The 11,109-nt window shown below is 34.0% G+C and overlaps 1 protein-coding gene across 5 annotated transcripts in view; it reads left to right on the top strand.

The window, feature by feature from the left end:
* The window catches only part of myo6b (myosin VIb), a 46,961-nt gene that overhangs the window by 27,106 nt on the left and 8,746 nt on the right, over positions 1–11,109 (top strand). For 3 of the 5 annotated variants that reach the window (XM_024271057.1, XM_024271065.1, XM_024271050.1), the window contains 11 exons: positions 467–505; positions 1,157–1,250; positions 2,122–2,252; positions 2,406–2,483; positions 2,906–3,035; positions 4,344–4,434; positions 6,527–6,677; positions 9,293–9,501; positions 9,583–9,661; positions 9,808–9,968; positions 10,062–10,112. In XM_024271057.1, the coding sequence (XP_024126825.1) occupies positions 467–505; positions 1,157–1,250; positions 2,122–2,252; positions 2,406–2,483; positions 2,906–3,035; positions 4,344–4,434; positions 6,527–6,677; positions 9,293–9,501; positions 9,583–9,661; positions 9,808–9,968; positions 10,062–10,112 (1,214 nt within the window). The remainder of the gene's footprint in view (positions 1–466; positions 506–1,156; positions 1,251–2,121; positions 2,253–2,405; positions 2,484–2,905; positions 3,036–4,343; positions 4,435–6,526; positions 6,678–9,292; positions 9,502–9,582; positions 9,662–9,807; positions 9,969–10,061; positions 10,113–11,109) is intronic. The other 2 variants (XM_024271078.1, XM_024271070.1) reach the window with 1 other exon arrangement.

Below are 11,109 nucleotides of genomic sequence, written 5' to 3'. Positions count from 1 at the left end.
AACAACAAAATTTTGGTCATGATAGAAAAATTGTGTTAAGGTGTTCTCTCTTTCTTTATCAGCTGTTATAAGACCAATTCTCTACAGATTCTTGGAAAAACAATTTGTAGTCCTCGTATTTTGATCTAAAAAAAATGTCTTCATTATTTGTTTTTTTCATTCCTACTTTAATTTTTTTTATTCCATGTTTTTCTTCTTTTTTTTTTTACCTGCTTGAGAATTAAAGAAACGAGTATAAAAGTTGGCACAGAGAAGGAAAAACAAAGTACAAAATACAGCTTTTAGGAGCATTTTTTACATTTATTGTCAAGGAAATACTTTTTTTTAATCATTTACTTTTCAAATAGTAGTTATATTTCAAGTTATTCTAGATTTGCATTTCTTCTCTTAATGCATGGATTTTTTTTATGGATTTTAAAACAGACATAATTCAACGTTTTCTTTTTTTGTCTCCTCCCTCAAACAGACTCAGCTAAACTTACTGCTTGATAAGCTTCGCAGCACAGTGAGTAAAAGCACTTTTATTCAGTTTATTTAACTTATTTGAGATTGTGCTTTTGTTTCTGTAGCACATGTGTTGTGTTTGTGTCCCCATATTAGTCCGGGACCTTTTTGAGCTTTGTTTTTTTACTAATTTGCTCCACTAAATTATGCTTGTAAATGTTTTTTTTTTACCTGAAACTGTCCAAAATAGGTTAATTTGTATTAATTAATTTTTTCCTTTTTTTTTCAAAAATTATGGAAATTGAGATTAGACACTTTGCATGTTTTTATATCAAAGATAAATCATGTAGAGACAAAATAAAAATGTATAAATCCATAAACAAAGCAAAACAATTTGAAAAATGTCTAACGTGCACTGATCTAAAAATTCCAAGGATTTAATCCAAGGGGTATCACAATTACGTGCCATAACTCTTATGTTTATTTTAAGCCAAAAAGGTCAAACCCAGGAGCTTTCTGAAGCCTTCATGTTAGGTTTTGAATGGAGATAAAAAGGCTAATTGTGGTCATTACTGCATCATTGTAAACAGCAGCTTTGATTGGAAAACTATCCAAGAAGTTCAGGGACTATTGACGGTTCAGGGCAGTTTTGTCAGAATAAGTACTAATGTAAAGTATAGGTTTATATATGTGTTTTTTTATTCTTTTGCAGGGCTCAAGTTTCATTCGATGCGTGAAACCTAATTTGAAGATGGTCAGCCACCAGTTTGAAGGAGCTCTAATCCTCTCACAGCTGCAGTGTGCCGGTATGGCAAAATAAAAGCATTAACATAAAAAATAAATATATTTTTCTTTTTTATTTTAGTCTGTTATCAAAACTTATATTTTCGTAATTTTACCCTTAAAAAATAATTTTCTGAATTCTATCAATCATTGAAGCAGCTCTTTTATAACACATTAATTGAGACAACAATAAAGTTCTTTAAACTTATATCATTCGAATTACATTTGATAACTTATTTCCGAGGCTTTTATCTCATCAGCATGATCCAAACTTTGCTTAAAAACCCATATAAGTGAGTCCATAAATTCTGCCTTGTAGTTCATCATCCTACCACTAGGGGCAGTAAAAGTTTTTTTTTTTTCCTGCTCCTTTCAAAATGGCTGCTTCCATGAATTCTAAGGAACACTTTTGGTGGGAAAAAGTTTAGCTAATTTTCTAAACTTTATGATTAGAATAGCTTGTCTATTGTTATTTATTGTTTTAAATTACTACTTGCTGCATTGAAAAAGGCTATATTTGTTAATAAATAATTATTTTTAATTTGTTTACACATAAACGATATATATATATTTTTTAGATTTGATTAAAGGGTTTAAATAAACATCCTAATTCCAAGAAATTTGGTTTTTCTGTCAATTTTTTGTTGATGAAAGAGTTAAGGAGGCGTTTATTTTTACTGTTGCATATGAAAACCTTTCCATCTAAACTGTTGTCATTGTTCAGATCCATTCATTTGGAAGTCAATGCAAACCCTCGTCCCTGCAGTGCATTCTAAGTAATGGACTTCCTCCCGTATTCATGCTTGATTTCCCACAATAAGCTCAGATGTGGTGCTGTGGTGCAGACAGAGGAATCTCATTTCCATATCGCCATCGTGTGTTTGTTTTGTCCAGGAATGGTGTCAGTGTTGGACCTGATGCAGGGGGGGTTCCCCTCCAGGGCCCCCTTCCATGAGCTCTACAACATGTATAAGGCGTACATGCCGGAGAAGCTCACACGGCTGAATCCACGCCTCTTTTGTAAGGTGCATAAGCTGAGCACCCTCCTTCTACTGTAGATGTCATGCATATGAATTTAAATAACCGCTTTCTGTTTAAGATGAAGTCTAATTATTGGGTTCAGTAACTTATTCGGGAGGCAATGCCTCGGTGTCACTGAATTTAAATGTTCTTCACAGGCTTTGTTCAAAGCCCTCGGCCTAAATGATAATGACTTCAAGTTCGGATTGACCAAAGTGTTCTTCCGCCCAGGAAAGGTAAAAAATAAAAAAAAACTCACAGCTGATAATTACTCAAAGACCCACTCTGATCATCTTTTGATTTATTTTAACACATTCCCCCCTTCTTTTCAATTATGACTATGCAGTTTACAGCCAAAAAATAAAAAAATGGACATAGTTTCTTTAGAGCGGCGACCGTTCATTTGAAATTCTCTTCTGAGTTGTGAGCCTAGAGCAACCCCATCCCCTGTTCCCCTCCCCCATTGCCGAGAGGTTGGATAAGGGCCTGTACTGTGTATTTCTACACCAATTTTCTTTCCATATTTCATCCATCATTAAAAAAATGTTACAAGAACAAGTTAAAAACTCCAAAGACAGGATTTTCATCAGAGTGGGTCTTTAAAGCTATACCAGTTAACTGTGCTATAAACCTAAATTCTGTTCATTGTGGGCATCAGTTTGCAGAGTTCGACCAGATCATGAAGTCCGATCCGGACCACCTCGCAGAGCTGCTGAAGAAGGTCAACAAGTGGTTGCTGTGCAGCCGCTGGAAGAAGGTCCAGTGGTGTTGCCTGTCAGTCATCAAGCGTAGGTTTAATACCCTAACTTTTCAACCATTTTTTGAAATTAAGCTTTAGCCACGTACACAACGCTCTCGGATAGTGTTTTTAAGTGGCCACTTCCAATGAAAAGTCTACGTAAACACACATTTTGGGGTTCCGCGTTCAAAACTCTCGCTTTCACGCGTAGCTACACAAGTTTTTACGATTGTTTTCGGGCTATACACATGACCATTGATTGGTTGTTATCCAACTAATCCAGCTTGAATTTTGACCAACTAGAGAGAACTTTCTGTGGAGGTTAAGAATTTTTCTCCTTCACCTTCTCCCGAGGAAGGCCAGACTGAAGGGAACCCGCGTCTCAGTGGTAAAATGCCACTAGCATCATAGCTAATAACGGCTAACGTATTAAACTAACATGAAATGTTCACTGCAAATCCCATCATCAGGATGAAGTTTGCTGGATTCAATGCCAATTGCACTAAACCACTGTGGCCTAACTTCCAAGTCCACTGAAAAGTTGTGCAAGCCAGTAGAAGGCAATATACGTACGAGTCATGCTAAAGCTAACGCGATAACAACCGACCGAGTGTTGCAGATTCAAAGATGGGCGGGGCTTTTATACTGGAGCTGGGGAGCATATTGACATGAAATTCTGAAATGATGTGGGACTATCACGAGTTGACCAATCAGAAAATGCAGCTGTAGTACCTCCTTTCAACCTGTAGGGGGCAGTACACAGACCGTTTTAGACTTTGTTTCAGGAATTAAACAAGTTTATTTTAAATTGTCAAAAATGTGGCAAGGACCAACAGTCGGCACCATAAAAAGTTGCCAAAAAAACTTGATTTAGTGTTTGGTTATCCTTTAAACACCACTCTGTGTGCGTAGCTAAAGAACCATTTTCATATATTCCAGTAAAGATTCTCCTCTACGTTTTGCTCTTATATCTGTTATTATGCAAGAGTTCCAGCCGGACTCAAGGCCGCCTTTTGACACTGCTGTTTCAATTTTTTGTTTCCTTGAAAATACTGAAAGAAGCAGCCTCTGGCCAGAAGGAGCTGCTCCTCTTCACTCCATACTATCGACTTCTAGCGTGAAGCAAAGTGCAGCCTTGCACCAGCATATTTGTGTGCAAGCATCAGAGGAAATTACATTACAGCTGTAACAGAGCACTCTGGGCTTTGGTTATTTACTTCAACACTTTACTGTATTTTCATTTCACATGACTGAAAGTTTCGTTCTATTAAGACAGTACTACATGATTACACTCTGGTTCTGTTGGCTCCTAACCATAAACCAAAGTGATGCAGCTTTTCTTTGCTGTTCCCAACAGTCCGAAACAAAATGAGATACAGAGCGGTGGCCTGCATTAAGATTCAGAAGACTGTCCGCATGTGGTTGTGTAAGAAGAAGCATAAGCCACGGTGAGTTTCTCACACATTTGAGCCAAGTTTGTGAGATTTTCTTCCCATTTTTAAACAATTTTACAATTGTAAAGACAATAAAAATAAGTCTGATTCTGATTTAGAAACACATTTTCAGTTAAACCCTTCATTTAGATTCTGAAATTGATATTATGTTCATTTTTATGACAATATTTCATTTTTTTTTAATTAAGCAAATTATAAATTAAACATGGAATAGATATTACAAGATCTATTAGGCCATACAAATTTAATGAACGCAAAACAGCTAGGTAAAGCTAAAGCACACCAGTCTGATTTGAGGACACTAAATGTAATATTTTTAATAAACTAAAAAATACTTATAAATATTGCATTTAATATACTCGTTTGATAAGTATGAACAAAACTGACATTTTCTTTGTTTTTTTTTGTTCTTTAGTTGTTCTTGTAGTTTATCATCATTCCACTAGGGGCAGTAGAAAGGCTTTTCCTGCCCATTTCAAAATGGCTGCTTTTGTGAAATTCCCCAAAAACACTTTTGTCTGGAAAAGTTTTACTAATTTTCAAAACTTGATGGTTAGAATAGCTCGTCTATTGTTATTTATGTTTTTAAATGACTACTTTTTGCATTGAAAAAATGCAGTATTTGTTGATAAATATTTTTATAACACATTTACTCAGTGTTTTTTGTTTGGTCTCGGATTGCTGAGTTCTGGTAAAGTCTGTCATTTTCTAGAGCACCTGAGGCCCCTGAGTTACTCGTGGCTCTATTACTCATCAATTGTAGCTCTTTGGAAGAAGTAAATAAAATAACAGTAATTTCAAAAGAAGGATTACTTAGTGAGCACTGATTTGAATTTAGTCTGTTAAATTTATGGTTAATGATACTGGGATAAGATAAAGTTTTTAATACCGCTGTTAAGATTGCATTATATCAAGAGACCTATACAAATCCTCTAGAGGAGTAACTTAGCTTATTTCAGTTTTGTATATTTTCTGATCCCGTAGGAAGTTTTATTTTGGAAAACTGTTTGATTCTGCTCACGAGATCTGGGCATTAATGGGACTTGAAGTGGCTACAGATTTCAAAAACTGAGCAACATATTGATAAAAGTTTCATCTTCTTTAAGCTCTGTTTAATCTAAAGCAGATTATCCTATGCTGAAAATCAATGTTTAGTTTCTGTCTAGAGGATAAAACAGAAAAATATGTATTTGTACACACTCTATATATGATTTCTACTGGTTCCAGAGGTATTTAAGTCATTTTTAGTCACATTTAGTCATTTTAAGGATGATGTCCATCAACATTGACTTACATTTAACAAAATAAAATGCCTTTTTTATTTGAATTGTTTAACAGTCTTCAATAAAACACATTTGCTGTGGCAGATACAACACAGGGTGTCCTAGTGTAAAGTAAATCATATTCCATATCCCTAGTAATCATATTCATAGTCCTATTAAGAGTAAAAGAAAATATGTGGAAGTCGACTAAAACACTATGTTCTCTGTATATTTCCATGTTTTTTAATGCTGTTGAAACAAAAAGTTCAGGTATAAAAGAAAGTAACAGTAGCAAAAAGATGGATGTGTGTTGCGTTTTTCTAATGGGTGAAACAAGACTACATCTCCAACTACAATTTATGTAAGTGCTAAAGTTTGCAGACACCTGGTCTGTAGTTACAGTTGGACAATAACAAACCCACACATCCACATCACTCTCTGGAAGGAAGTCTTACATGGAGCAACACTTTCATCACGTCCCAAACCAACACCGGGACAAACGAATCAACGAGAACGGGCCTTAAAAAAGCAGCAGATTAACCCAGAATCCAAACCAAAATAGAAAACACATCAGAACACAAACCCTGACAAATGTACACTGTGTGTTCTCGCAAATACACACCAAGCTGATTTGCTATATTTGACAAAAACAGAAGTCAGTATGGAGAATCATTTGGGTTTTTATGCTTTAAAATCTATTTTTGTCTGTGTTTAAACATTGAGGGGCTTTCACACACATTTATAAGCACGTATGAATATAATTTGAATAAAGAAAACCATTTTAAGGAAGGCAAACCTAACAGCCTTTTCCTCTCCTGGGTCAGGATCGACGGCATGGTGAAGGTTCGAAACCTCAAAAAACACATGGAACGGTTAAATGAGGTGGTGACCGGGCTGAAGGAAGGAAAGCAGGAGATGAGCAAGCAAGTTCAGGAGCTCGGTTCAGCCATAGACGCGCTGTTAGCCAAGATAAAGGTGAGATTACACTATTCACAAGAAGTTAAGGACCTCAGTTTGTTTGACTTTACAGATGTTCAAGAAACAATTGTATTGGGGTGAAAGACACACCTCATTTTTGTTTTCCATCTCACTGTGTTCTCTGTGTCTTACTTGTTGGAGCCAAAACATTCTGAAGAAAAAAACGTTTAAATGTGACATCAGTTTCAACACTCTTACCGCTTGTTTTTGTTCAGATCATGAAGCAAAATTTTGTTTCGAAGAAGCCTGCACATATAGAACATTGTGAGCAGAACTTCTTTTTTAGACGTGCATCTACACACAGCAGCCAATCAGAATCGAGTATTCACCTGGACCAGTAAAAGTACAGAGACACAATGTTTGTTTCTCAATCTTTGGGTTTTTTTGGAGTAATACTGCAGACATAAAAGTCTTTAAAGTTCTGCTTATTTTTTATTATTTGATTTTTTTTTTTGTGCACATATTGTCATATTAAAAAAATTACACTTCTGAGTTAACACGTTTTTAATATGACGATAAAAATGAAAGGAAACCTTTTCTTGTATATTGTTGTATAAAACTTGTAAAATGTAATCGTGATTAATCACAACCCAAAAGTGTTATTAATCTGATTTTTTTTTTTAATAAATTGACAGCACTAGTATTTTTTTTTTAACAGAGAAATCCACAAATGTTTGCAATAGCATATGTGCTACAGTTCATGGTTTGTGTATTTGCTTCACAGTTACAAACTTACTTTGTATGACAAACCATGACTGATCCCACAGGGGAGTTGTGGTCTTTTTTTTCTCCTTTCTGTTCCACAAATCAATAATCGCCTCAGGATAAATAAAAAAAAATATCAGTGAAGGAGACTCTTCAGCAGTAATTCGATTTATTGAGGCTATTATGCTAAATGATCAGAAGTGCTTTGTGTAATCCCCGTGCAATATGCACCCTTCTTATTGCACCTTCTAGGTCCAGCAAATAATTGCTAAGACTTTTTCGCTCCGCGGTTTCATGTGTGCAATCAACGGAAATAATTATTGTGGCTTTCTTTTTCTTTTTTTATATCCTTCTGACACAAAGGAACCAGTGACTCGCGGCGCTTTGTCTCTCCTCTATCCCAAAACAGCCCCTCCATCTTTTCAATTTCCAACTTTTAGCCCTTTAGCATCCCGACTGTCAACAATTATGGCATTCTGGATGTTGAGAAATTGCTTCTGGCACGGCTTCTCGCAGTGAATAATGCATGAGGCGCCATTGGCTGTCGCTCAGACCGCTATACATCGGGGACAAGACCTTGTCATCCCGTCGTTCTTGACTCACTGTTAGGAGCGGAGTGTAATGAAGCCCCACAATGGGGTGATCACTTCTCCCGCTGCTGATTGTTTGACGTGTGGGTGGAGAACGGAGCATTGTGGCTGCAAAGGGCAAATGACAGACACGCTGTCAGTCAGTGTCCGACTTGTCACCACATGGAAATGCTCGCTGTGCAAACAGGCAAACACGTGTGTGTGCCGAGTCTTTTGGCACTTTCTGATGAATTACACTTCAGCTTGTCGACCTGTAAAAATATCTCTCTTTTACATTATTTATTGATATCAGATTTGTTATTATGATTTTTTTTAATCATTTTTAAAATGTATTTATAATTTAAAAATGTTCTAATCAATTTATTTTTAAATTGTTAATATTTTTTCAAATATATTTAAAAATATTTTAATAGTCATATTTTGTAACTTTGGTAATAATTTGTATATAAATATATTAATAAATGTAATAGTAATATTTGTGTAATATTGTTGATATTTTTATTTATGTATTTTTTATATTTCTTAAGTAAGTTTATTTTGTTGTGTTGGTATTTTTAAAAAGATGTTTTTAATAAAAATGTTTTTTGCAATATTGTTGATATTTTATATACTTAATAAATGTTAGTTTTATTTTTGTAATATTTTGGATTGTTTTATATATATTTTTAAATAACTTTATTCTGTAATGTTGGTTTTGTTTATAAATTGTAAGAATATTATTGATAATATTTTGTAATATTGTTGATATTTCACACATATTTATGACATTATTTTTAGCCATTAGTTTTTATAATATCGTTGATTATTGTTGATCAATGTTGATATATTTCATACTCTTTTCAATTTTTTAAATATTTTTTTATGTTGTTGCTATTTATTTTTATAGATTTTACAGATATTTTGTATAATATTTTGTAATATAATTGATATTTTGTTTAAATTTTTATAGTTATATTTTTGTAATATTTTTGATATTTTAATATATTTTGGATATATTAAAAAATATTTAATATTTTAAATCATATTTTTTGTCAAATTATTGAGATATTGTTTATATTTTTATATAATTAACCAATATTACTTTGTAATATTGTTGATATTCTTTATGTACTTTCCAAATATTTTTGATAATATTATTTTGTCACTTTTAAATATATTTTAAAAAAATATTTTTAATAATAATCTTTTTCTTTCTCTGTCACTCATCCCTAGAGTCTTTCAGCTCTGCTGTGTTAAAAAGTGGCCTTCAAAATAAAAACAAAATATTTGTTTTCTAATATATTTTCTTTCTTAATTTTTCTTCATTGAACTTCTCAGACCTCAATAATGACCTGGAAGGAGATCGACACAGAGTACCAGAAGCTGGTGAAACACTCGGAGCAGCTGCTGTCCTCCATAAAGAAGAAGAAGCAGGAGGAGGAAGAGGTGGAGAGACTGAAGCACATCGAGGAGGAGATGGACAAAGAGAGGAAGACAAGAGAAAAGGAGGAGCAACGACGCAAACAGGAAGAAGAGGACAGGAGACTGTGAGGGATTAAAAAAAGCGAGCTTGACTATGAGTTCTTAGCAAATGTAAAACTTGTTTTTTTTAATTTGATCTTTTATAGCAAATCAGAGATGGAGCTGAAACGAAAACAGGAAGAGGAAGACCGAAAAAAGAGAAAAGAAGAAGAAAAAGTTATTCAGGTTTGGACACAAAATAAGCTTTAATAGCTGCTCAGCAAATTGAATAAATAGGTCTAATAACGCTGTAGTCACACTGTTGTGATCTGCCAAGTCTTTTGACTTGGTTTATGTAGATTTTATAGAACCATCTTGTGTCTGGTTTGCAGGCGGAGCTGGAAATCCAGATGGCCGCGGAGCGCGAGGAGCAGGCCCAGCGTGCCGCCATGTTGGAGCAGGAGCGGCGAGACCGGGAGTTGGCCATGAGGATCGCTCAGAGCGAGGCGGAGCTCATCACAGAGGAAGGCCAGGGCGACGCCGGCCTGCGCAGGTATTGTCGTGTGGCGCAGAAAGAGTGCTGACCCCGACTGACCTCGGCAAAGTGAATGTAACCGGCTTTCTCCTGTTTCCGTGTTTCCCTCAGTGATGACTCTTTTTCAGATCTTCCTATCTCTTCGTCCTCAGCCAGAGCCATGTAAGACTTCAGATCCAAGTGTAGCCGACATCTGTCATAGTCATTCTCTTAATCCCAGTTGTAGTGTTTAATCCTACATGGAATAGAAATTAAAAACAGTCCCGAATAATAGCAGATTTTGTTTAGTTTAAAGGAAATGTTTGGAAATCTGTCATCTATAGGAAAAGTTGATCCTTCAAACCAAAAGGCGTGAATAAAGTGTGGAGATGATTTATCAGATTCTTGGAACAAACATTAATTAAAGCAGAAAAAGAACGTCTTTATAAAATTAGATTTTAAAATTTTTAATAATTTTCTACTGCTAAAAAAGTCTAAATAACACAATTGAGTATTAGGTCCACCATAAAAGAAAATACATAAATAAATAAAATAAAAGTAAAATAATCAAAATACAATTGACATAAAATTAATGAAAATAACACAATTTAATAAAATAATAGAATTTAATGAAAATACAGTTGTAAATTTACAAAAATATATTTTTAACAGTGTAATTTCCATCCCATTTAACATTTAAAACTAAATCTAACTCTTTTTTAACAAATATTTTTTATATTTTAAATGTTTGCTTTTCTTTTCACAATTATATGACTTTTTACTTGTAAAAATCTTACTTGTTTTCCCATAATTTTACAACTTTATTCTAGTAAAATTTTGACTTTTGTTGAATAATTTTACAACTTTATTCTAGTCTAATTTTAACTTTCTTCCCATAATTTTACAACAATTTTTCACTGTTTTATGGTGGCCCATAGAAATAAAACAATAAATACCAAAAAAACATTTATTTCTTAAATAAAACTAGTGTTAAAGAATCATTGGGTTATATTACTAATCTACTAATATTGTACTAACAATTAAAGCATTAATTATTACTCTTGAAACAGGGATTATCTCATTTTAAGTGTTTGCTTTTTTGTCTTATTAAAGACAGTTTCTTTCTGCTTCTTGGACTGAGTTTGAACCATAAAAGGGTCACAAGTGTCTTTATCATTTC

Source organism: Oryzias melastigma, linkage group LG22 (genome assembly GCF_002922805.2).
Source record: "Oryzias melastigma strain HK-1 linkage group LG22, ASM292280v2, whole genome shotgun sequence".
NCBI classification, from domain to species: Eukaryota; Metazoa; Chordata; class Actinopteri; order Beloniformes; family Adrianichthyidae; genus Oryzias; species Oryzias melastigma.
Note: the sequence above shows the minus strand (reverse complement) of the source record. Positions and strands in the feature narration are given on the sequence as shown.